Source organism: Ambystoma mexicanum, chromosome 10, assembly GCF_040938575.1.
Source record: "Ambystoma mexicanum isolate Mex_15411 chromosome 10, UKY_AmexF1_1, whole genome shotgun sequence".
In the NCBI taxonomy this organism is placed as follows: Eukaryota; Metazoa; Chordata; class Amphibia; order Caudata; family Ambystomatidae; genus Ambystoma; species Ambystoma mexicanum.
In genome coordinates, this window is record NC_090932.1 from 926903434 (window position 1) to 926930557 (window position 27124).

Genomic DNA, 27124 nt, shown 5'->3' on the forward strand with positions numbered 1-27124 from the left:
CCGCCATCGGCGCCAGACACTTCGTGAATGTCCTGGGGGACGACTACAGGCAAAACGTGAGGACCCGAAACTGATAGTGTTAGTCTCCGACCACAAATCGCAGGAACTTGCGGTGCCTCTGCCGCATAGGGATGTGAAAACAGGTGTCCTGCAAATCCAACGACGCCAGGAACTCGCCCGGCTGCACCGACCGGATGACATCTTGGAGGGTGAGCACCTAGAACTTGAGGCGTTGCAGAGTGTTGTTCAACACCCGAAGATCCATAATAGGCATCCACCTGCCGTTGGGCTTTTTCACAACAAAGTACCGGGAGTAAACCCCCCTGGCCCTGCTCCGCAACCGGAACTGGTTCCATCGCCCCTTTCTCTAGCATTAGAACCACCTCCTGCCGGATTGGAAGATGCGGCTGCAGTACATTGTTACGCTCACCTGACTCCCACGGAGGCGCTGGCCTGGTTCGCGCTGCTGTGACCTCTTCTAAGGTGATGCGCAGGGTTCGGAAGACGGACTGGACCGGGCCCCCAAATCTGGCTTGTCTGGCTCGCAGAAGTATACTTCTTAGGGTCTGGAAGGACGAGCTCTCCATCCTGCTTCTGATGCAGGGGCACGTTGGTATCCAGTTACTTCACTGGATTTTCGGATTGGTGAGAACCAAACTTGCTTGGCTTCCAGGTAAGTTTTTTGATAAGAGGTTCCCCTTGTGTCCATGCATTAATGTACTAATGCTAGTGTCTTTTTCCCCATAGGGGTCGGGGTACGGAATGCCGGGGAACAGGCACCGAGATGAGAGGTGAAATCCTTGTAGAAATCAGGTAAGTCTTTAATGAGCGTTTTTTGGTAATGTCTTTTCATTCGCTCATTAACGCTGATGTCTCTTTTTCCCCTTAGGGGCTGGGGTCTGGAAATGCCAGGATGCGGCGCGGACCCGAAATGGAGAGGGAATGAATCAACAGGTAAGTCTTAACATGGAGATTTAGCTTTCCTTATTCCCTTCTCTCTCTCACCTTTTGTTCTGGTGTTTTTCTCCCTAGGCGCTGGGGCGTGACTGCGAATCCGGATGATCGCTGCTGAACATGGAGGCGCCCTGTAAAGGTGAGTGGAATGCGGCGCTGCACCGATCGACGCAATGAGCTTTTAAATTAAAGTCTTCCTTTTCAGGATTGTCGGCAAGATGTCTCCGGGATGTGGAGTTAGCAGGTAAGGACTTTTCCTTCTTCTGTTCTCGTCTTCTCTTCCTTTGCAGGTGATCCAGGATGCTGGCAGGCGTGGCAGAAGTCAGGATGCAGGAGCAGACACGGTGAGCGTCCAGCTGCTAGATGCAGAACAACGTGAAGCACATGTGGCTGTTCGGGTGGGGTTTAAATAGCCTTGGAAGAAGTTCCAGGTATGTATCCTTCCTCCAATCAGGTATGTATCCTTCCCCGACCAGATGGTAAATTAGTCCCACAGGTAAAGTAGTTCCTTTCAGGCCTCAAGGAGGCCGGGATCCTGCAGCATGGTCTGCATCAGGTAAGTGCACCCAAGCATTCCCATAATAAGCCTGGCGCCTATGGCGCCAGGACTGATGTCTTTTATGAGCCTGGCGCCATAGGCGCCAGGACACTGTCCAAAGGGCCCCTATATGGGGTTGCTGGGTCCTTCCTTGGGGACTGGATGTCCGCTTTCGGGGACGCCGGGCTTGAACTGGCTCCCCGGGAGCGGGCATCATGACATACATACACAGGCGGAATAGGGACCGGAGGACGCCAGAACTCCAACGAGTGGCCAAGATGCAACGTGTCTAGCACCCAGCGATCTGATGTTATCTTTCTCCACTTGTCGACGTTGATGGCAACCCTGCCCCCCCCCCCAGCAGATTGTCCATACGGCAGTCATTGTTGAGGTTTAGTTTGCCTCCCCTTAGTCGCAGAGGACGGCAAACTCTTTTTGCTGAGCCTGGAAGTCCCGGCCTTTCTGCGCCAACTGGACAGACCGCCGATACCTTGAGAGGAGTAGCTGGAGCGCCCGTACCCACGATCTCTGGTGGAAGCAAATCGGGCATTTCCCGAGGCTCCACGGAAAGCCCGAAGGGAGCCAAAAGAGTGCCCACTCTGCAAGGAACCCAAAGATTTAGCGGTTTCCATATCCTCCTTCATCCCTTTCAGGGCTTCATCGATTTTCTCACCGAACAAGTGCTCGCCCTCACGGGGCATGTCGGTGACCTTAAATTGCACCTCCGGGCGGAAGTCAGTGCACTTCAACCAGGCCTTGCACCAAAGCACAACAGTAAAGACAGTCCACATGACCATTCCCTTCGTACACCTTCAAGCTGCAGGTAAAACATGGCCGAAAAAGACTTTCTGGGCTACAGACCACATCCTAGCCCATAATACCAAACTCACGTGCAAAACAAGCAGAAACACGAGGTGATCCCAACAGTTTGGAGTCGGTTGAAATCCGAAGGGATGCCGCGGGGCGGGGCTTTTTATACCAGACATCCTATCGGTCGGGTCTAAAGCACCCAAAAGGACATGGACAGGACACTAAAGTGTCAAAGTTTTCCATAGGAAAACACTAAGTTAAAGTTACTGAGGTTTCCCAGCCTGACGACTGGGAAATATTCACAGCATGTGAATCCATGAAAGATCCAATGTTGGAGAAATAGAGGCACTAGGGATGGGAACGTGGTGCTCTGTACCAGGGGATAACTCGCCATGTTTGGGGATCACTTAAGCATGGGCTGGGCAGGGCTCTATGGATGGAAGGGGTCTCTGCAGCTCCCCCCACCCTGTTCCACCTCCTGGTAGTCAAGGGGTGCAGAAGTAAGAGTCGGGACACAAAAGGTGGTATGATTCTTGCCAAAGACTAAACTTACAAAGCCCTATTATCAAGAGGGGTTCCCTGTCTCAAACCAAATACTAAGGACTGTCAGGATGTCCATCACAAGTGAACAGTCCACCGTCTTGTGTCATAAAACTATTTCTGTCCCTTACACTTGAAGCAAAACTAGACTAAATAAACTGGCAATCTTCTCGACTCCGTACTGTCTCAGCAGTTCAACAAAGGTGTGGGGGGGGGCAATGTCTCCCTTACCCTGGCCTTTCTCAAGCTTCTTCAGCAGTTCACGTCAGGCTTCTTAACACAATTCAAAGCATCAGGCTTAACAGTTCACAGTGTCAGGGGAATGACTCCATTCCCCTGGACTTTCCTTCCCAATTGTAAAATCTCTCGTAGGTCACAGACCTCTGCTTCTCTCCCTTTCTGCTTGGGCCACCTTGGTTTCCTTCTTCTCACGGCAGTGGGTCCCAGACCCCTCTTTCTTTGGGTTCAGGTACTTGGAGCCCTTTTCTCCCAAGTACCACCACGAGGAAGATGACTCGTGTGGGGTCTCATGTAATGGGTTCCAGACCCCTCTTTGCGTGCAGGTACTTGGGGCCCTTTTTCTCCCAAGTACCACCACGAGGAAGATGGCTCATGTGGTACTCGGTTAGTGGGTACCAGACCCCGCTTCCTTGCGTGCAGGTACTTGGGGCCCTTTCCTCCCTAAGTACCGCCTCAAGGAACATGACTTGTGTTGCTTTCATTTGGTGGGTCCCGGACCCTTAAGCTTCCCTAGTTCACTATCCTGCCAGGTACTGCGACTATGATGATGCTAACTGCACCTTCTTAGTTTTCCACCAGCCAGCCTGAGTGCTCCTCCTACCTCTAGGGAGCCTTGTCATGGGCTCTGCTCTACCTGGGAACACCACAGTTTCAATCTTCCTCTGGGCAGCGCTGCCTTTCCTTCACAAACTTCCCAGGCTTCAGGAACAACGCCGGGACGTTCTCTTCGCCACCTCACCTTCTGGAACTTCCACTCTGGACTGGCCCTGGTCCTTCCACCTTCCTGCACCGTGCTAGCTCCTCCATGGAGGACTAGACAACTGCTTCCTGAGCCTTTCCTCCTTTTCTACTCTACTTGAACCAATGAGTAGCCAGCAACCACTAGATTGCTCATTATTGTTCTTAAAAGTAATCCGTTCCTCCTCCTCCTCCACCTCGACTCAGTATCTACCCTAGAACTCTCCCTTGGGTAGAATAGGATCTTCTTCGTTTCAGTACTTGGTAAGAAGTTATTTTTAATAAATCACTTTATATTCAAGTTTACCATAGAAATACATTACTATAACTTCTCATTTACACCACCCCTCCCTCCCCAAACTTCCAACTAGTGCGTGCACAACTTCATTGGTTATATAGATTCATACTGGGTATGGCTAATGGAGAACAGATATGTAGGATGTTGTGCCAGATGGATCAAGTGTAAATTGAGTGACGTTGTCAAGGTCAACCTCAGCAGAACTGTTCCCTCATGAGCGGTGCTGGACCCATTGCCTCCACACAACCCTATCTGTTATATCGGTGTCCCCTGGGAGGGATCTGGTAATAAGGCGTCAGCATTGTTGAGCAGGTATGTCCTAAATGGAGACCAATAGTCCAAAGATCGAGTTCCGGGAGGGAGGCAGTTCCGGTACGTTGATTCTCGGCATTCACAGATCTTCAGCATGTGGATCCACTCATGCACTGTTGGTGGTCTCGTCCTCTTCCATGTTTTAGCTATTAATGTCCTTGCCACCATCGAAGCCATAGCAAGGAGTTTCCACTCTGCCTCCCCATGGATATCAAAAAAGGTGAGCAACCACGCCATCAGGGAGTCATGAGGGCAATCTAGGATTATAGTGCTCATGGTACCATACACTCCCCTCCTCCCCGACCCCTCCCAAAACGAATGCATGTGCATATAGTCAGCCGAGTCAAAACAACATCTAGGGAAGACTGACGCTCTTTCGGGATAGTATTTATGAAGACGGGCAGGAGAATAACAGGTCTGATGTATACATTTAAAATGTGTGAAGCGGAAGGGGTTTAGGGATATCTTCTGGGTCATTCTACAGATCACCTGCCACTGGGTCTCTAATGGGGGTGTAGCCAGTGCTTTGTCCCACCTTTCCCTAGACAATCCTGGGGTAGTTGGTTGCGTAGTTCTGATGAGTTTGTACAATGCCAAGACCAAGCCCTTCAATGCGGGGGGGAGGGTTAGTTACGAATTGGGCCAGGGGCGATAGCGGGGTGCCCTGGGGAAGTCGACCCAGGTGCCACGGAAGGGTTTCTCATAGTCTATAGTATAACAACTGGGTGACAGGTGTCCAGGGACCACGTCCCTTAAGTTCCTCCCATGGAATAAACTTGCCGTCCCAGAGTATATCCCCCATGGAGTGTACCCCCAGCTTCTCAAATTGTGTTCTAAAGGTCTTTTCCTGTGTGAGTGGGAGCCCATGAACAGCATATAAAGCGAAATCCTCATGAAATGCTCTCTCCCTATTGTACCAGGGGTGGTCTGATCCCATACCCAATGGGTCACATCTAGAGGTTGAATCTCGCCACTTGGGGTGCGCCTGGGGGTTCCCTGTCATCTGGTCGGGAGGTGGCATTTTCGAGCTTAACAAGTGGTAGATCCGCTGAAGGGTGCCACCATCATATAGCATATTGTATCTGGGAGGCTAGACAGTAACAATAAAGATCTGGATAATCCAGCCCTCCAGTGGCGTATGGTAAGGTCAGTGTATTAAGTGCTACCCGTGCTTGTCCCCTCACCCATACTAATCTAGATAGCAGTGACTGAGTGTGTTTCCAGTACCATGCGGGTGGAACAAGTAGGGCGCTGTTAAAGATGTACAGTAGCTTGGGGACTACGACCATCTTGGCCAACGGCAGATGTGCTGCTTGCGATAGGGTAAGGTGGATCCATACAGTAACTCTGCACTCTAAATGTTCAAAGACAGTGAGGGTTCCTAGTGATTGCATTGAATTCAAAAGCATTGAATGTAAAACCATTGAAAAAATGCATCGAAAAATGCATTTTTTTTTAATGGGGGGTCCCCCAACTCCTGTTTTTTAACCCCTTAAAACCCATTATAGTTAAAAAGAAACTTTTACCGACAAAAAAAATGCATTTTTTTAATGCCTTTTTTTTCGATGCTTTTGCATTCTATGCAATGCCTGGATACCGACAGTGAGACGGTTGTCCCTGAAGATGTAGATGGGGAGGTGGAGATCCTTACATCTAAATATCTCATTCCCCCATGGCACCACCGAAGCTCAGTGCTGACACCCTCCTGAAGTGCTGTGGATGGTATGGGGAGAATTTCTGATTTTGACCAACTGATTAGTAACCCTCAGAATTCGCCGAACACTGCTATTTCCTGTACTAGGGGATGTATGTTTTGTTTTGGGTTTTTGATGTACAGCAGGATGTCATCGGAGTAAAGGGAAATAATTAAAGTATGTGAGAAGATCTGCACCACTCTCTGTGAATGGAGCTCCCTGATGGCGCATGCCAAGGTTCGACTGTTAGTGCAAAGAGGATGGAAGTGAATGTGCATCCCGGTCTTGTGCCTCTAGTTGGATAAACGCACTCTGAAGTCAGCTGATTTTGACAAAATCACAGCCGTGGGGCCGAATAAAGCAGTCGAATCCACTGTATGTATTTAAGACCCAGACCGGATCTACGAAGGATTTCAAATACAAAGGGCCACTAAACGGAGTCGAAGGCCTTTTCAGCATCTAATGCCGCAACTACTATGGGTACCTCGTCATGGATGTTGTGTATAAGTAAGAACAGCCGCCTTAGGTTATTTTGTGTGGATCTACCAGGGATAAACCCTGCCTGGTTGGGAAAGACAAGGGTGCTCATATGTGGGATGGTCTGTCTGCCAAGAGCTTTGCCAGGATTTTATTATAGGTATTTATGAGTCTCAGGGGCCTATAGGATACACAGTTGGTAGGGTCTTTGTCGGGTTTGAGCAGTAGAGTAACCACTGCTGTTCTAGTGGATTCTGGGAGAAGACCTGCTGACATGAGGCCTCGTGCAGAGGTGAGGAGCTATGGTGCCGACGTATTCCTTATAGAATTCGGCAGATTTGCCGTCTTGGCCAGGGGCTTTGGCACCAGTGAGATCACGGATGACCTTGCAGATCTCTTCAACTGAGGCAGAGGCATATTCATCAGATCTGCGTGTATGGGGTCCAACCAAAACCAGGTCGGCCCGATCAAGATATGACCCAATTTCTTTGTCGGAGACCTTCAATTGTGACGAGTATGGGGAATCATAACAGTCACAAAAGGTATTGTTGATTTCGCTAGTATCCAGAACCAAGCACACAGAGGTGTCTGAGACCTCCATAATTCCTTCCAGGTCCCCATCTTCGCGGATCGCCGAGGCGAGTGTGCGGCTGGGTCTACATCCCTCTGCATATTTTGTGGCATATAATGGGTCCCCAGGTACCTATCCTCCCTGCTCGCTATCTCATGGTGCTCAAGTCTCTTACTGGATAACAGTTCCTCAGTCTAGGGATCCTTCCCATTACTCTATGTTCCAGGTCTTTAATATCATTCTCCAGTCTACGGAGGGACCCCCTCAAGGATTTAAGAACACCCCTTTGTCTGGATATATAGCAACCCCTAATGAAGACTTTAAAGGCTTCCCACATGGTTCTAAAGTCAGGCACAGAGCCTGCGTTAATTTGGAAATATTCCTGAATGTCTTCCCAGATCCCTAACCAGAACACCTAGACTTCCAGGGCCCGAGGGCAGAAGCGCCACCGCGGGGCGTGTAACACCGTATCGAGGATGGAAATGGTTGCAACTATAGGGGAGTGGTCGGAAAGTGTCCTCTGCAGTATTTTGGAAAATTGTGTGGTCCCTACCAGAGGAGCGGTAAGCATAATGTAATCTATCCTAGACGCATTGCTGTTGGCCCCCAAATTAAATGAAAATTCCCTGGTAGTAGGGTGCTGGTATCGCCATACATCCACCAACCCAAATGATTTTGCTATGTTCCCCCAGGCAGTAGCGGCTTTGGATGGGGTGGTTTGCGTTGTCACTAATAAGTCTAGGTCCAGGGACATGGCAATGTTGAAGTCAACCACTGTCAGGTTTATCTATAGTAATGGATTCTGCACTAGATCCAAAAAAACCTCCTCCTCCTTACCTGTATCTTCAGAGGATGCTTCTTGCTGCGTTCTTTGCATCTCTTCTTGATGAGGTATGGTCTCCCTCGAGAAAAAGCCACTCTGCCGCCATACCTATGGAGGCAAGCAGATGGCGCCCCCTTCTCAAGGATCCAGAGAGGAAAACGCCTGGGGCAGAAAAAGCCTCTCCTTTCCACGGACTTGAGTGGTGCAATGTAAGTTCCAGATAGGTGACTTGGTAAAGGAGGAATTCGATCCGGTGCAAGGAAGATGGTAAGTGGAAGTTAAAGTCCTGGGTAGCCACTGATGACAAAGGATTAGCGGTGGACCAGCGGATAGAGTCGTCTGGGGCGGAGACCTGAGTGTCTCTGGTAACAGTCAAAGGATCCGAGGTAGAATAGCAGACGAGCCGTCAGAGGACGGAATCCGCGGTGGAACAGTGGATGGAGCCGTCCGGGGAGAAAATGCCACAAGGAACGGCAAGGTAAGCAGAAGTGGCTAAGCCTGGCAGCGGGAATGAAGGTACTGGGAAGGAAGGCAAAGCCGGAAGAGGCAGAGAGACGTAAGAGGAGAGATGAGAACCGAACAAGCCTAGCCAAAAGAGGGAAATGAAGAGTTAGAAAGGCAAAGAAGAAGAGAACGCCAGAATGGCCGTAAAGAAAACAGAACAGGACGCAACCCAAAAGGTGGAGGCAAAGAGGGTGGAAAGTAGGCAAAATCCACAAAGCATAGTAAGCACGAAAACAGGGCCAAAGGCCAAGAGAGAGCACAAGACAGAAAAGGCACTAGCGTGTAAACTGGAAGCAAAGCGAAAGGGTTGCAACGCAATGTGGAAACAGAGGGACATGGCTAAATAGAATGAGGAAGTAAACAACACCGTGCAGAGGAAAGACTACACCGAGGAACCAGTAAGTGAGAAAAAGGTAGAAGGGAACATCCCAATTGCGGGACAGCCGCCAAGTGGCCCACAAGCGCCAGGGAGTACAGCGCGTGACACCCACCCATATTACCTCATATGCTGAGAATTTATGGATCATTACCACACAATTCAGGAATAATTCGGGAGCATCTATATTAGGAGTATATATATTAATGAGTAGAGTTTTGTACCCCGAATATTCCCCAATTAGGAAAACGTAGCGGCCCCCCGAGTCGCTCATCTTTTCGTGCAATCGAAACCTCAATGGCTGGTTATGTAGATCGCGACGCCTCTGGACTGCGAAGAGTATGAGGATCCACATCTTTTTTTTTAAAATTAATTTGTATTGATTTTAATTTTTTCGACAAAGCAACCACAACAAGTCAAACAATAACAACAAAGTTCCTCCCCCCCCCCCCCCAAGCTTACTCTACACCAACCTCCGTCAAATCTTGTAAGGGTATACACTCTTCTGCGTCAGTGGAGGAGTCTTCTACCTCAGAGTCGTTCTGCGCCGAGTCAAGCAGTGTGGCCACTACTTGTCTCCAAGCCATCAATGACTCTCCCAAGTCATCCCCCCATCTATTAACTGCTTCGCTCCACACCACAGTCTCCACCTAAACCCATTTCTGAAGGTCACTCCACCATACCTCAACTCTCGGTCTATTGATGGCTTTCTCAGCCCATGGCGTTCCTACACTTGGCCAGAAAATAGGCCAAGTCCTTTAGTTTACTCACGTTTCATCTTTTGTGGCCTGGGAAACCCCCCCCAGCATGCGCGCCCACAGGGACTCCACTTCTAGTTTAATTACTTTCTCGTTTAAACGATGGGCCACCTCCCCACATAATCTCTGTATTTCAGGGCATGCCCAAAACATGTTTATCATGCCCGCACTTACTTCACTACATTTAGGACATTTCTGCGTCCCCGCATTCTTAAATTGCGCAATCCTCTGAGGAGTCATGTACGCTCTGTGGGTGATATACAACTGAATTTGTTGCAATCTCGCATTTCTAGACACTTTCTTATGGTATCTCTAGGCCCGCGCCCACAACCCATCTCCCATAGGTTCTCCTGCTGCTTCTTCCCAATCCCACCTCAGCTTGATCACATGAGGATCCATATCTGTGTACCCCCCCAACCACTAGCCCGTGGGAGTGGGCTGTCAACCAGGAGGCGTGTCTCTTGTAAGCAGAGTATATTAACCGCATGCAGTTTAGCATGGTTAACCACCACGCAAAACTTTTTATTGTTGGTGACCCCTTTTAGTGATTCACCCCCCCATGTTCACTCAACTTAGGAATTGGGAATGAAGCATTGCGACATAAAATAATATCCTAGTCAAACACTGCTCCCAGTATATTACACAGCTGTTACGCTTATGAATCTGAAAGTTCAATCTTTGACTGTGTAGGCACCGTGAACATACCAACAGGGTACCGAGCGCGGCAGCACTGCTCGCTCGACAACACAGCAGCAACACCAGTTTCACACTAACGTGGTGTCGGCCCATCTCTTCTCAGTTTCAAGATGGGGCTGCTCAATCGTATTTCAAGAGGGTAGGCATGTGTGTACATCAACCTCAGGATAGTCAGTTCAGACACAAAGCGGTCTGCCAATGCAGGGGTGGTGAAGAACCAGGTTTTTCCATTGTGTAGAGTTTAGCAGGGTAAAGCATAGCATGGCGTACTGGATGTTGTTCTTTCTGAGCTTGTTTTTAACCTCCTGATGCGTCATGGACCTGTGGACTGAAGTCCGGGAACAGCCGGATGACGGAGGATCCCAAGCGGAGTTCGTCCTTTATCACATGCGGCTCTGGGAAGGATGTCTCTGTCTCTGTAATTAAGAATTCTGGCGATAAGTGGTCTGTCCGGAGCACCAGGGGGAGGCATGGGGGCGACAGATCAATATGCCCTTTCGACAAGAAATATGGAAGATATCGGAGGGTGGTTGAGTATGTCCAAAATGAGTTTTTTCCACGAAACAAATCAAAACATACGTGTTTAATCTCAACCCAGGTTAAACTTGATACCTCCTTGGCTACCCGGCCTGCTCGCCAACCCCTGCAATCCTGACACTCTTTGTCCTTGTCTGTCCTTTATGTGCGCTCTGAGGCCATGGGCATGTGGTGCTTTATAAATATTAAAATAAATAATAGTTCCATACTGTCTATGTGTGTAGATTCCAGAATGCGACAATTTGAATATTGTTTCTGGGGGATTGCCCCTCGAGATCATCATTCTTGGCTTCCACACGTTTTACAGATTGTTGCAGGTACAACACCTCTCTCTGTAATGTTACCAACCTACCTTCGTTTTCCCCTATTCACTGCTCTGCCTCGTTCATCCGGCCAGACAGTTTGTCGATTTGTATGGTGAGGTCTCAACCCTGCAAGTCAGCGTGTCTATCTTCGAGCCCAGGGTGTCTGTACTGGTTTTTTAGGGCAAGCAGAGTTTGGTTCAAGGTAAAAACATTGACCACAGTGGGGGCCGCGTCGGCCGCCGGTCGGATCGATTTTCGCCTGTCTTCTGTTGGTCACCATCTTTCCAAAAAATGTGTCGGCACCGAGGGATGACACCCCACCTGTGTATCCAACAAGGATCTCAGCAGGGCAGGCTATCGCCGCTGGTGGGCAGAAGGTTCTAACTCCCACCACAGGGTTGTCACAGGCCAGTACTGGTATGGAGGTTATTAGGCTGGGGAGTAGCGGATATGTGGGGGCTCCCTATATGGGGGCTCCCAGCAAGGAGCGTGCCCAGGTCTGACCTGCCTTTGTGGGCTCTGATGAGAAGGATCCAGGAGCATGGTGCAGAGTCAGGCCAGCAGGAGGGCTAAATGACCAAGAAGGTAGGATCAGAGTGAGGGGTGTAGCTCCATGCTTGCGGGGGGGGGGAGGGGAGCTGTCTCTCCAGCATCCTGGTCATGGGCTGGGCTGGTTGAAGTGTCTTAATTCAAAAGAAGGGGCACTCGGGAGCAGCTGACGTGGGGAGCGGGTCTCAGCGGGACGACCATGCACCCCTTGGGTGACTGTGGAGCGGGCTCGTAGAAGGATGTACACTGGTGGCTGCAGGGGGTGGGGCGAGTCTCAGTGGTGCCAAACTCACCGGGGTGAAGTTCTAACAGCGCTGTAGCGGCCCATGGCATCAGAAGGCTGGTCCACAAGTCCCCCGTCTCTTGGTGGCCCCCCCGCTCCGATCCCCCATTAGCAGCCTCTGCAGCTTTCTCCAAGGCCCCAAGGAGCTGGAGACGTGGCCGAGCCCGTCCCTCCACAAGGTCCCACCGCATTGCGTTACCCGGCCTCGGCGCTAGCCAGGGGGATCCGATCAGCTCTCAGCAGCACAGAGAGAGGTCGCAGTTGAGAACTGATGGTGCCCCGTGATGTTACAAGCACACCGTAGTTATTCACAGCGCTAGTCGGACATGTTAGCGCAGGATATTTTAGGATGCATGGTGCCGCCGTTTGCGAGGTCTTTCAGCCATCTTACTGTCACGCAACAGCACCCCCTCTAATGAGGCTCCATCTAGGTGGTTCCTGTTCTTCCTTGTCCAAGTACTTTTAAAGAGGATTGAGTTCTCAACCCTACTGACATACATAGGGATGTTGGCACAGAGGCGAAGTGGACAGGGGAGGAGTGTGTGTGGGATGGTGATGTGTTATCAGAATACTGCATTCCCCCGGGATAGTAGTCGTTCTCATGCAAAGGTGCTCCTCCTAGTGAAAAGGGGACAACATCCACCGATTCGTCACCGTAGCCAACAACTATGGTTGGATTGCACAGGTAGCGCATCTTTCAGGGGCTGCGTTCTGATTTTCGGCAGCCAACACAACACCTTCTCCAGGGGCACGGCAGCTTCCTGGAGATTTGGTGAGTGGAGGATACGATGCGGACTACATTGTACAGAAGTCCTTGCAAGCGGGTATGCAACGTCACGTACGCGTGCAGTGCTGAAGCCAAAAGTGTATCCACAGGGCTAAAAGCATAAAAGCCGCCACAGCTCCACGCTCAACAAAGTTTAACTACAGGCGAGTGCATTTCTGAGTTTCAACGTTACAAGTAAAAATCTATTTGCCTTTGGTTTTCTTTTGGTCCTGGTGCATTCTTTGTGTTAACACCTTCAGGCACTTTGACTTTCTGACTGGACTTTCGCCTATTAGCGCCTTTTAGTACTGTTGCCGTCTCCACATTACCAATCTCCTGGTAATCCCTTTTTGTGTCCATGTGTGTGCTATCTGGTGGCACTGCCTTCCTTGAATTGGATAAACACTGCCTACTATTGCTGCTTCGCATCCATCTTCATGGTCAGGGTATGTTCTCACAATAGCCTGGGCTCAGTATTCGGCACCCCCTACTATAGGTTTCACCACTTGCTGCTTCTCACACCACCTGCCCTTGTTGAGTTGACCAATTCCTACCTTCCATCTACCCCTACACTTTTCCTTGCTCTTGGAAAATGTCCTGCTTCCAGGCACCTCCTTATACCAAAAACTTCCTGATAGAATTGGATCTTCACCTACAAAACCTTTGTTTCTGTGCTACCATCCCAAAAGCTTCATACCTTGGATCCTGCTCCCAGACTGGAAAATGTACTACTTTAGCGGACGTAGTTTGCATTTGCATGCCGTCTGGTCTGGTCCCTGCAGACTATTGTTCTTTTGTTTGCCTCGTACCATTGTGCTGTCATCGCCTGTTCTACGGACTACTGAAGTTTACATTGCACTGGGTTTTCGGTCTGGCCCTTTCTGGATTCAGGTGCATCATTAATCGTGGGGATTGGCGAGGTTGTTCTGGACCCATATTTACATACTTGTTTTCTTCTATTTCAGCATGGGGAGTAAACACCAGCAATGTATACCACCGCTCCACTTAGTAGTATTGAGGTAACTCCCCTGCATGGACTAAAACATAGGTTGGGAGGTTTACGGGTCAGTCGGCATGGACAACCTAAATGAGACAGACACCCCCGCCCCCCCGTGACACGCCTTGGAACGAAGGCAAATGTCCGACTTTGTTACATCTTTGGCAATTCCAGCCTGATGGACAATTAACAGAACGTGTATTTAAGGGATATATTCAGAGAGACATCCAGTTCGCTGAAGTGTGTTTGCAGAGTACCGTCTATTAGACCATTTAGCCTTCTGATGATCTTGAACTTGTATACCGTCAACTATTTACAGAATTTAGATCATATAGTTAAGTGTTATGTATTTTTAAAAACAATAAATCGTCAGAAAATGTTTGCCGGCTATGCTAAAGGAATTCGTTTGTTCATGTCAGCTTTTTAACACTTGTGTCTTTAAATCATATTTGTTTTTCACCACAATTGGGAACTCAAATCAGAAAAATAAAAGCATTTTGCTTGTTAAAATGAAAAAGTAACATATCCCTCTGACAAGTGTGAAACATCATTCCACTGCAGTGGTTTCCAACAAGGGGGTGGCAAGAAAGACAGGAAATTATGGCATTACATACCATCCACAAAATCTGTCCCTTCAGTGACATAGCAAAACAGGTCATCGAATATCGCAGTGATGGCTTTCTTAGCCTGCACAAAGTGCTTCAGTGGAGAAGTACTTTCATCCATGACTTATCTGTGAAATAAACAAGATATATAGTGAAATGCTGCCTGTTTAAAACAAAGCAGGACACCAACATTTTGAACACTGTCAGCATGCAAACATAATTTAAATGAAAGGTTAATGCAGTTAACACCAGCCATTTATTTATTGCTCGCCATGTTCATCTTAAACCCTGAAATGCCATGAAAGAGTACAAGAAGCCTGACCATCTCTGATGGCAGATTCAGCTTCAGTCAGGATTAAAATAATATCTGCGAACAGGGCTATGTTATACATACTGCCCCTGTAGCAGACACCCTGGATGGAGTTGTCCATCCCAGTTTTCGCAGCAAGAGGCTCAGACGCTAGGGCAAACAACAGTGGGGAGAGAGAGCAACCCTGTTGGGTACCCCTAGACAGATGGAACCCCTGTGAGTATTTCCTCCCTTCTCCTCAGATGCATCTCTTGGAGGCATGCCACATCGACGTGCTGTTCCTTTAACCTACGGAAAAGCTGAGCTCTATTCCTGGTGTGGTTCAATCCCCTGACATTATGTGAGATCAACCTAAGCAGAATTTCTATAGACTAGTCTCTACAACCAGACTGTACGCATGTTGCTCACTGCATAGCTCCAGAGTGACCAAGCACCCCACCATGCCACCCTGTTGTGCGCCTTCAATCCTCCCACCTCAACAGCATTGAAATACCTACCATGCATTGTGCATCCCAACAACCAATAATATAAATATTAACAACATTTAACTAACAAGAAATGTGTACGCTGGGGTGCGAGTTTTAATTGGTCTATCAAGACTACGACCGGCTCACCTAGTCTCGGGTGTAACGCTGCAACATTAGTCACCCTATGCATTTCCAGTATGGAGCAAACAACCAATTAGAAGGCCCACGCACCGCCAAACCCTCCAACCCCTGCCATCAGGTGATACTCTTGCACGGCCCGAGGGACCCCAGGGGACCTTCTCGAGTGTCTTCGACTGCAGAGCTGAGCGTCAGACCCAGGATCTTCACTGCCTCCTCAGGGGTTGTGCATCTTCACTGCTTCTCTTCCCAGGTGAAAAGGCCGCCAAATGGGTAGGTCATCTATACTAAACCTTAGTTGTTGCTTTTCGTTAACGGGCGGAATGCCTGCCTCTTCTACAGCATGAGGGCAGCCAGGTCCCAATATATGAGCTTCTGGCTCTGGTAGGTGAGGGTTCCATGTTGTCCTGAGGCACACAGAATGTTCTACATAACTGTGTACGCATGGAACTTCATTATTATGTCCATGGGTTGCGTCTTTGGACCCTTTTTTGCAGCCCGACCCTATGGATCCAGTCTAAGCTGATGCTGTCACTTGCAATGTTCGGGAATATTTCTTTAAAGAACTGTAGCACCCAGCCCCTGAAATCAGTCCCTTCCCCCTCTGCCTCCCACAAATCCTTAGGTTCTCTATCCTGTGTTTGTTCAAGATCTTCAATTGTTAGCAATCAAGGGGCTCATGCTCTGTTTCGCCCCAGACATCTTCTTGAAGAGACTGCAGCGAGTCCTCTGCGTCACTCATCCTGGAGCTGACCCGCTTCATATCGTTTTAGAGATCTGAAAGATATTTATGGATATCTTCAGTTGCTTCTTGAATCTCCTTTTTGACAGTGCATGAAATTTCGTCCCTCGAGTTCTGAGGCACTCCAACAGGTCATGTTTCGTCAGTGGATTTGCTTCAGATTTCTCCATGCCCTTTGGTGCCTGCTGTATCACTATTTGTCTCCAGTTCCTTCTTTCTCCTTTTTCTTGTCAGATGCAGGCTTCAGAGTCCAGATTGAAGATATGGGTTTGGTCTTGGTTGGCGCTTTCTTTGGAGACATGGGCTGCTGCTGAGCCTCTTTACAGCTTCCAGCCAGCAATGGGGGTGAGGGATCCTCTTTACAGTGGATCACATCCTGCGAGACAGGCACCACCCAGATCTCTATTGCCACCTGCCTACCTCTCGGTCAGCTGTTGTCAGAGCCCCCCCGCCTAAGGAAGCCTCTGGAGACATCCCAGTTTGGCCTTACGAGGCTCGCATCCATGCTATAGCCCAGACCACTTCTCCCACACAGCTGTGCACCTTCATACTTCTTTTCCAGGTCCCTCTATATTGGGGTTGTCACCGCCTCCCTCTACACTTCTGCCCTAGGCAAAATCCAGCCCAGGTGGCCACACTCCTCCCAGCAAGCATGTAGCCTGTGCCTCAGTCATCCTGACCAGCTGGCTCACAGCTCCTCAGGTCCCCCAGCAGCATCGCCCTCGACGGGTTGTGGTAATCCAGAGGAGGGCCACGGAAAACAGTTAGCGGGCACAACCACCTGCCACATGGCCTATGCTGCTCCTCCCGAGGCACTGCAGCCTGCTCCCAGGCGACAATGAGATCTCCCCTCTCGGGGACCACTGGCTCCCCCAGACACTACACCACCACCTCAGTGTGTATTCCGAGGGCCAAGCTGCTCCTTTGCTCCCTCCATGCTCCGTTTGGGACAGGCTACTGTTAGTGGCCATCACAGGCACCGCCAGTCAGGCCTTCCGAAATGTACACACTCCTTGAGAGTTGTGGTATCACAGAGCACACAGAGCACAAAGTAGACTACCATTACAACAGTACAGTCCCACTATGTTGTAGAGGAATAGGACATGCATTACTCACCGTAATAGCATTTCTGATGATTGTATCTGCTTAGATTCACATGCTGTGCATACGGTCCAACATCCAGTGGTAACTGCAGAGTATTGCATCTTGTCTTTCAAGGATCAAAAGGTGACGTCGTCATAGGGGTATCCCTAACGTGACGTGTAGTGTACCCAAAAAACCTCACACGTCGAGGTCCCTCCAATTGTATTTTTTCTGCCATGACGGAGCCCAATGACAATCGTGAGGAGTACATAAAAGAGAGAAAGTAGCAAGACGTCTATGTTCCTTCCACTTGAGCAGGGAGGAAGGGTGGGTGCATGTGAATCTAAGCATATACAATCATCAGAAATGCTATTACGATGAGTAATGCAGGTCTTCTGAGGCTTGTTCATCTGCTTCGAATCACATGCTGTGCATAGACTAGCGATCAGTACCCGGAGTAGGAGGTGGGTTGTGAGAAGGAACAGTAGTGAAAAGATGCCTTAATACTGCTTGTCCCACCTGGGAATCAGACCTAGAATGTGTGTCTAGACAATAGTGTTTTGTAAAGGTGTGTACAGAATTCCAGGTTGCCGCTTTGCAAATGGACTCTAGGGGAACATTTGCAATGAATGCAATGGAAGTCCCAGTACCTCGAGTAGAATGTGCTCTAGGCTTGACAGGCAGTGTTAGGCAGAATCCTATGCAGTTCCCTTAGGGAGCACTACAGAAGATTAGGATTACAGGTATAGGCAATAAATCCCCGTTGGTATCAGTCCGTACCACACAGATTTAGTTGGTAGCTGTGGCTGAGCAGTCAGATTTATAACAAGAGGGAGATGAGCAGTATTCAGGGTTTACACAATAGGACTACAATACTATGGAACAAGGAAACACTGACCAAATCTTTGTATTAAAAAGAATATATATTTGACACACTCTTGGTTCAACACACAAATCACTATCATTAAAAGGAAGTTAAAACAGTCAAGAAAAGTATACACATCTCCCTATTTAAATTGTAGACAGGTTTGAGCAAGAGTGAAAAGTGAGCAAAACGGCACAGTTTAAACCAAGCAGAAATGGCACTCTAACAATGTCTACAGAGGGAGGGAAAGGTCAAGTTATACAGGATTAGACTCCTAAACACACCAGCAACACTTCCCAATTGGAGTGTGAACAAGTTAGGCAAGGTAATACTTTAGCATAAGTAATACTTAGGTGAAAACCGAGCAAAATGGCACTTCAACAATATATAAAGGGGGAGGAAAAGGTGATTATAAGAGTTTAGGTGCACCAACACATTTCTTGATGAAAAGCAATCTAGAGAAGGCAGTTGTAACAGATTTAGCCAGAGTCACTAGGCCTGTGCCAGAGTGAGGGGTACAAGGCAAAGTGCCCAGGATCAAACGGTTCTAGTAGCTGCAGTCAAGTCTTTGTTTAACGGTTCGAAAAGGAGGGTGCAGAAAGTCAAAAGACAATGTTAGACGAAAGGGGTGGCCAGCCCAGAAGGTAAGTAAAGGATTTAAAACACCTTTAGCAGTACCCAACGAAATGGGAGGCCTGGCGGAACAATGTACCTTAAAAGTGGATGAGGCTCCTGCGGTGGCGGTAGTTCCTACCAGCTCCTGCAGTTCGGGAGATCCAGCAGAGGAAGAGAGGCTCTCTGTCATGATCTCTGCTTCCAAAAGGTCAGGGTTTTCCCAACTCCCTTGGAAGCAGATCCATAACCCAGGTTCCGAGTGCCAACCAGTCCCAATTGGGACCTTTTGGACCCAGTCCTGGTGCCAGTGGAACCAGGCTCATAAATATGCCCAGTCCCAGCGCTGGAAGCGCCGGGCTCATAATGCTTGGGTGGACTTACCTGCAGCAGACCATGCTGCTTACTTGCCTGCCAGTTGAGCCTCTGATCCTCTTCTGTTTGGAACTACTTTTCCTATTGGGTGGGGCAGGAGCCACTCCCTAGATTCAGAACACTGGAACTCTTCTGGAAAGCAGGAACTCTTTTCTTACCTAGGCGTGGCTGTGGAAGGAGACACCTAAGCACTACAGGAGGCTATTTAAACCACACCCGATGGATGAATCTTGCTTTGCGTTATTCTGCATCCTCTGCAGCAGAACGCTCATCGTGTCCTCTGCATCTGATCCTGGGCCTAAGGAAAAAGGCTTACCATCCTGAATCCAGTCTTCAGCAACACCTATAAAGACAAGAAAGAACAGGTTAGCATTACGGTCTTCAGTGACAGCTCTTCACTTACTTGGTCCATCGGCTGTCACCAACGCCTCGCGCTGCATTCCGGCATCTGAAAGACAAAGGCTTACCTACTCTTCGTGCGCTCCGGAGGTCTTCACACTGCATTCCGGCATCTGAAACTCTTCGCACGCTCCGGAGGCCTTCGGCGCTGCATCCGCATCTGAAAGACAAAACAAGGTGCGTTTAAAGACATTGGGGAACTTTAATACTCACGTGCCATTACTCCTTTCCACATCTAACCCAGTGGGTATTCCGGCACCCTGCAGCCGCTCCGAACTTGTACCTGCAAAATAAAAAGACAGTTAGAGCGCATCGTGAGCAGGCAACAAGCGCTTACTTACGTGCTTCCAGGCGCTTCTATTCATCACACGGGCTCCATCTTCAACTCACTTCAGCCCGTCATCCGCCATCGCCGGAACCCTGCAAAACAAGAGACATCATTACTAAAGACTTTAAAGACATTAGAATTACTCGAAACTTACCGTTCGTGCAGTAAACGACGGACAGCAGTCCTCTGAAGTCAAGAGGCCTGCTCCCCTTATCCAGTGAAGAAACTGGTTACAGCACCCTGCCCCGAGGCAGATGGAGAGCACGGCGTTCACTTACCTAAGGTGAGAGCGTTAACCTTTGGGGTTCTACAGGAGAAAAGAAAGGGAAGAAGAGAGAGACATTCAATAACCCAGTTCCTTAATCCCATATTTTCTATCTGCAGACATCTTACCCTTCGAGTCAGACATACAGTGCACAGAGGTCCAGCCCAAAGAGCCAGCCGTGTGTTACACATCACCTTTGAAGATACGGTATACGCCCAGTCAAGACCGGCGCCTCTACGGGAATCAGGTGAGCGTTACACTCTCGTCGTGGAGGAAGGTTTGAGTTACTGCACTGCCCAAGGTTGAAGCCAGCTGCGTTGATGCCAAAACGGAATAAAAAGGTACGTTTCTTTAAATCGCGGTCGTGGTGGACAGGTGCCTGTCTAACCGGTCTCTTAGTGCTTGGCACTGGCGATTCGACCAAGGCAGGTCCTGGAAGGCGATTGGCGAACTGGTGGGCCCCACCAGCTCAAGGGAAGAAGGCTCTTGCAGGTGAAGATCTTCTCTTGTCGTTGGAGAAAAGTGGTGAGGATCTGCAGCAGGGCTTCACCGGTGGATCAGTCGTTGCAGATGTCTTCGGCTTCTCTCCTCTTCGGATTTCTTAGGTCCAGTGGCGACGTCTTGTCCTCCAGTCCTCAGATCCCTGCTTTTATGCAGAAAAACCCCCATTCATACAGCCTAGCTGTCACTCACGCAGTGGGGTGGCTATCCTGGCAGGATAACCCCCCAGCCTATCAGGGCAGAGTGCAACTTGGGTTGCCTAGGTAACCCTGTCCAGGGTGCCTACTCCCCCTCCCACACATCCTGTCTACCCCAGACTGAAAGGAGGGCTTCTGTGCAGAAGCCCACCAAAAGGACGAACAAAGGATCCCCGACCTGGGCTTGCATTACAGATCGAGACACGAGAAAGAAATATTATTAAAGATCTGGCAAAAAAAAACACCGGATTAAAGTTAATATTAAAATAACCCGGCGGTACGTTAGAGGCTGTCAGTAAAAGTCGTAGCCTTGAATAATGGGAAAATCCCATTGGAAAATAGTTGCGGTCGAACATTAATAGTAGTAACCACTGACACTAGCCAGAAACTTTGGAGAGAGGGACTGGACAGTACCCTCTCGAAAATGAACACCAGGGAAAAACGATTAACCCTTTTTAGTACCTCCATAGTAAGATGGTTTTTACTGGTTTTGTCCATAACTATTGACTAGTAAAGTCAATGGTAACTTTACATGCCCTGGGAGACAGTAGTCAGGCCCAGGGTATGGAATCTATGTTTGGGGGTCACTATGACACCCCTGTGTTACTGCACTGAGGGTGCTGTGTAACTCATGTAAAAAGATGATAACTATGAGGGTGAGAAAAAACCCATAGACCCTAAGCACAAAAATAGCCTAAAACACACATCAGCAATATGTCTAAGAGTGGGAAAAAGAGTCTCACTCTTAGCAGGAGAAAACAATAAACCCTTCAAATCCAGCAGAGCTGCTGGGGGTCTCTATAGGTAAGGGAAATGTGCCTTTAAAGAGAATCCTCCCTAACAGGCAGTTCTCTCTTAGCAAGAGTGTAACAGAGTGTGATGCATTTGACAATCAAGCTTGAGATTGCTGATTTAGAGACAGGATACCCTTCTCTACCAGCTGCCAGTGAAACAAAAAATTGGTTTGTCTTTCTCAGTGGTTTGGATCTTTCCAGGTAAAACATGACTGCCCTGCGCACATCTATTTATGTATTTATTTATTCAGATTTGTAGAGCGCACGTCAGCCCGGGGGCATCGTGGCGCTTGTTACAGACAATATCATAGTTACAAAGGATACAATATTTACATTCAAATACATTATTTACAGTAGCCATGGACGTTTGTACAAATTTGCAACGCAGTATATTTACATGGATTCCCGAGTCTCATATTATTTTGCAAAGAATGAGGTTTTCAGTTTCCTGCGAAAGATCGGGAGTGAGTTTTCCGCTCTAATATCTGCAGGAAGAGCGTTCCAGGTCTTGGCTGCAATGTAGGGGAAACTTAGGCCCCCAGCTTTGGCTTTTTTGATGCGTGGGATATAGAGTAGGTTGGAGTATTGCGTCCTAGTGTGACGGGAGGAGGATGATTTGAAGATGGTCTCTGATAGATAGGACGGGGCAGAGAGAGAGAGGGGCATTTGTGTGTGAGGGTGAGGATTTTGAGAGTGATCCGCTCTTTAACCGGGAGCCACTGGGCTGAGTGCCTAGCATGGGAGATATGCTCTCTTCTTGGGATGCTAAGAGCGGCCCGGAGAGCATTGTTCTGCGTGACTTGAAGTCTGTTTATGTTTTTGGCTGATGTGCCTGCTAGGAGGGCATTGCAGTAGTCCAGTTTGGCTCCAATGGTTGCTCTAGCTATAGAGAGGCAGTTGGGTTTAGAGAGGTATGGCTTGATGGCATTTATGAGTTTAGTGGTATGCGCAGATGAGGAAGTGATTGCGCTGACTTGTCTGGTCATAGATAGTGAAGAGTCTAGGTATACTCTGTGTCTTTACAGCTGTGGATACGGGGATGATGGAGTTGTCAATGAAGAAGTTAGCGTACAGTTTGTCCAGTTTGTCTAGGGTTTTCTGTTGACCGAATATCATGATTTCAGTCTTGTCTCCATTGAGGCAAAGGCCATTAACTGCCATCCAGGCCTTGATGATGGAGTAAATTGTGTGGAATGCCTGGCGTCTTCGTTGTATGATCCTGGGGTAGAAGTACTTGTGTGTCGTCCGCGTAATTCATGTATGTGATACCGTATGAGTCGAGTTTGTCAAAGAGGGGCTTAGTGAATAAGTTGTAAAGTGTGGGTGCAATGCAGGATCCTTGAGGGACCCTCCAGTGGATTGTCGTGGGAGTGGCATTGGCGATGTCCGAGAAGACTTTCATGGCTCTTCCCTCTAGGAAGGAGGTGACCCAGAGAGCTGATTCTTTAGAGAAGTTGGCTGAGTGTGTGAGGTGTGAAGTGAGAGTCTTGTGGTCAACCAGATCGAAAGCGGCTGAGAGATCTAGAAGGAGCAGAAGAGCAGGCTTGGCTTTGTCCATGATTTGGGTGATCTGACTCTTCAGATCCACCAGGGCTGTTTCTGTGCCATGTCCTTTCCGGAAGCCCGATTGCCTAGTCCCGAGGATGGAGTGGGCATCTAATGTGTGTAGGCTTCTTTCGGCCACATTAGTGGGGTTCTGGAAGAAAGTAGTCAGTTCTATTGATTGGTTCACATGGAACTTAGAAATAAATGTAGGCGGAAATCCGGGGCGAGTGCGCAGAACCACCTTATCTCTGAACTGTAACGAAAGGGTCTAGAACTGAAAGGGCCTGTAGTTCATGAACCCTCCTTATAGAAGTTATAGCCACTATGAAGGCTGTTTTATAGGTAAGATCCTTGAGATTTACCTTATGCATAGGCTCAAAGGGAGACCATACTAGTCTAGTCAATACCACATTTAGGTCCCATCCGGGACCTGGGTTCGAAATGGGGGGATGAATCCTTTTAACCCTTTCCATGGAAGCCTTAATAACTGGTATCTTCCACCACAACACCTTCTGGTGTGAGGTGGTGTAGGCTGAGAGAGCAGTTAAGTGAACCTTTAGGGAATTAAAAACCAGGCCTGAATCTAGTAAGTGAGTCAGGTACAATAAAATGTGAGTAGGAGAGCAGTCAATGGGATTGACGCCCTTGGCATTGCACCAGATAACGTAGCGTTTCCATTTACTGGAATAGCAATATCAGGTGTTCGGCTTCCTCGCTTCTTTAAGTATATCAATGCATCTCTGAGGAAGTTGAAGGTGTCCAAACTCTTCAGGAGTCAGGCCGCTAATTTCAGAGTTTGCGGGCATGGGTGAAGTGTTTCTCCCCTGTCCTGAGATAACATGTTGTACGGGCAGGGCAGTTTCATAGGAGGAGAGAGAAACATCTCCATCAGATGAGAGAACCAGGGCTGGCGGGCCCACATGGGGGTCACCAATATCATGGTGACTGGTTCCTGGTGCATCTTGTGAACATTCCTGTTGAGCAGGGGAGTCAGGGGGGAGCGTAAGCCAATTTCCCTGACCATGCTATCGAGATACCAGTCCCCTTGGAGCCGTTCTGGAGGTACCTGGAGGCATAATCTTGGCATTGGGCATTCTCCAGAGTTGCGAACAACTCGATCTCTGGGTAGCCCCATAGCGCGAAAAGGTTGGAGACGAGGTCTTCGTGTATTCGCCATTCGTACTCTACGGGCAGTGGGAAATCTCTGCTGAGCACGTCTGTCAGAAGATTGAGTTCCCCTGGAACGTGTTGGGACAACAGGAACATCCTGTGTTTGAGAGCCCATATCCAATTGTTTTGGTATCCTGGACAGTGTGTGCCCCCTTGTTTGTTCAGGTAATACATGGCTGTGGTGCTGTCTTTCAGGATCAGGACTGTCTTCCCCTGTAACTGAGTCTGAAAGGCTTTCAGTGCTTTGAATACAGCCAGTAGCTCCAACAGATTTATGTGGTTGGACGCTACCTGTGGGGATCACACGCAGTGCGCCGTCCGCTGTAGCAGGTGAGCCCTCTCACCCCGTGAGAGATGGGTCAGTCGTGAGAGTGGCTTCTACTGCAGGAGGTGGTGAAGGTTTTCCCCTTCAAGAGGTTGTCCCTCGACCACCACTGCAGAGAGAGAACGACGGCTGGCGAGACAACTACCAGATCTTCCCATTGTCCGCTGGCCTGACACCACTAGCTGTTGAGCCACTCTTGCATTGGACACATGCGCAGCCGCGCGTGAGGAACTAAGTAAATGCAGGACGCCATCATCCCTAACAGTCACATGGTCTTACGTACCATCACTTCCCGACTGGCTACATACTGAGGGATCTAAAACAGCATGTTTTGAACCCTCTCGTTGGAGGGGAAGACGAGGCCGTCTCCTGTCCGAATTAGAGCCCCTAGAAACTGTTTGACTTGACTGGAGTCTAAGCTGTATTTCTTCTCATTGATGGAGAATCCCAGACTGAATAAAAGGTCTATTGTCTTCTGAGCGTGCAATAGGCATGCTGTGTAGTATTCCTCTGTTATGAGCCAGTCGTCGAGGTAAGGGTAAATCGGGACAGATAGTCTGCGCAAGACCCTTGGTGCCGAGGTAATGCCGAAGGGGAGTACTTTGAACTGATAGTGCTTCTCCTCCATCATGAACCTTAGGTATTTTCTGTGCAATGGCAACATCAAAATATGAAAGTATGCATCTTTCATGTCCAGTGTTGCCATGTAATCCCCCTGTTTCAACAGAGGGATCACGCCCTGTAAAGTGAGCATACAAAACTTCTGACGTTTGACAAACTTGTTCGTTGGGTGCAAGTCTAGCACAAGGCGCATGGTGCGATCCTTTTTGGGTACATGTAAGTACACTAAATAAATACCCTTGTTTACCTTTAGAATAGGGACAAATTCTATGGCGTCCTTTCCTAGAAGGGTCTCCACTTCTTGCAGTAGGATACGCAGGTGTTCCGGAGTCAGGCGTCTTGATTTTGGCGGTGGTTGTCAAAATTCTAGGCAGTGCCCATGGGCGACGGTCTTGAGTACCCACTGGTGTGTTATCCCTTCCATGCAGTGAGGAAAGATGTTAAACGCCCCCCGACCGGGGCGGCATGGGAGGGGACCTGGATCCAGAGGTAATTTCTGACCAGAGGCAGGGGCGCCTCTGGGAGTGGAACCTCTGCCTCTACCCTTTCCAAGCAACTGTCCTCTAGGTTGATAGTTGGTGGAGGTATTGGACCCTTGTCCCGAATTCCAGTTGTTGCCTGTACCATACTGGTTTTGGACAAAACGAGATTGCCCACGAAAGGACCGGCCTGATCCGTTCCCTCCCTGTGGAGAAGGTTTCTGGGTATTCTGTTGAAGGGGCTTGAGTGTCATGTTCTTCCTTGGCGTTGTGGTCGAGTGGCAGACAATTGTTGCATAGTGCAAGACATGTACAGCGATGACAAAACCCAGGGAGCAAAGGGTGAAAGAGGAAAGGCATACTTGCAATGCCAGCCATATCACCAGGCGTCGAAAGTCTGCAACAGTCTTCAGCATTGCACAGGATTCAACCGTCGAAGTAACTTAACAGGAATAATGACTAAAGTCGATAATTACGACAATAACGCTATCTCTATGTAAGAGCTCCGCATTAGGGCGACCAGTAATCTGGGCAGAAAAAAACAATCTGAGGAACCTCGAAGCGTGAGGGATTTTGGGTACACTACACGTCACGTTAGGGATAGTGTTACAGACACGCCTATGCCGACGTCCCATTTCAATCCTCGAAAGACAAAATGCAATACTCTGCAGTTACCACTGGATGTCAGACCATATGCACAGCATGTGATTCTAAGCAGATTAACAAGAATCAGAAATAAAGCAACTGGCCTTGTCTAGGAGAAAGGAATGGAAGGGGTAGTGTGGGCCTACTGTACTGTAGAACTTCCCCACTCAAAAAGAGTGGCCACTTTGCAGGATTTAGGCTGCATAAAACCTGGTGGTAGAATGACACCACAGGGAAAAGCAAAAAGACACATATTTACAGAATGAAAAGTGTGTGTGAGGGAAGCACAAGAGGCTAGTAATAAGTAGTTGGATTCACTCTAACTGGTGACAAAGGCCTCTGATGGTTGGTGATTTTGTATGAGTGAAGCTTCCCAGTAGGATAACAGAAGGGGACTTAAAGTATGCTATCCAATTAGTGATTAAAGTATTTGGTAACACCGTCACCACAAACAATAGGTGCAAATGAAGCGTGGACAGGCTGGCATGTGTAAGCAATGCAGGAGCACTCAACACTTCTATTTTCCAGTCCCAATGATTTGCAGGCAAGGTGGCTGCTGCAGGGTCAGAAGTGACATATACGTTCTTGCCAGCCATAATGGCAAGCCCTGGGCTACCTGATGGGCACCATAGGCAGGTCACCCACATGTAAGTGTAAGCGTGTCACTAGGTTAGAGTGCTGCCACCTGCAGATTCAATATTATGCATGGATTGCAGTTAGACACCTAGCTGAAGGCATGCAGCAACCATTCGCCTGTGGATTCTGCAATAAAGCCTTTCACTTCACCCACCTGTTGCTTCTTCCTTCGTTCCCACTGAAATAACAAACTAAATAAACCGAAATGTATCGCAAGGTGAAGTTTGAAAAATGTACAGAAAAGAGGTTGACCCAG

The 27124-nt window shown here is 48.7% G+C and overlaps 1 protein-coding gene across 3 annotated transcripts in view; it reads right to left on the minus strand.

Moving 5' to 3' along the window:
* The window catches only part of MFN1 (mitofusin 1), a 1384201-nt gene that overhangs the window by 1324091 nt on the left and 32986 nt on the right, over positions 1-27124 (minus strand). For all 3 annotated transcript variants that reach the window (XM_069618688.1, XM_069618687.1, XM_069618686.1), the window contains one exon: positions 14381-14499. In XM_069618688.1, the coding sequence (XP_069474789.1) occupies positions 14381-14492 (112 nt within the window). In that variant the 5' untranslated portion in view covers positions 14493-14499. The remainder of the gene's footprint in view (positions 1-14380; positions 14500-27124) is intronic.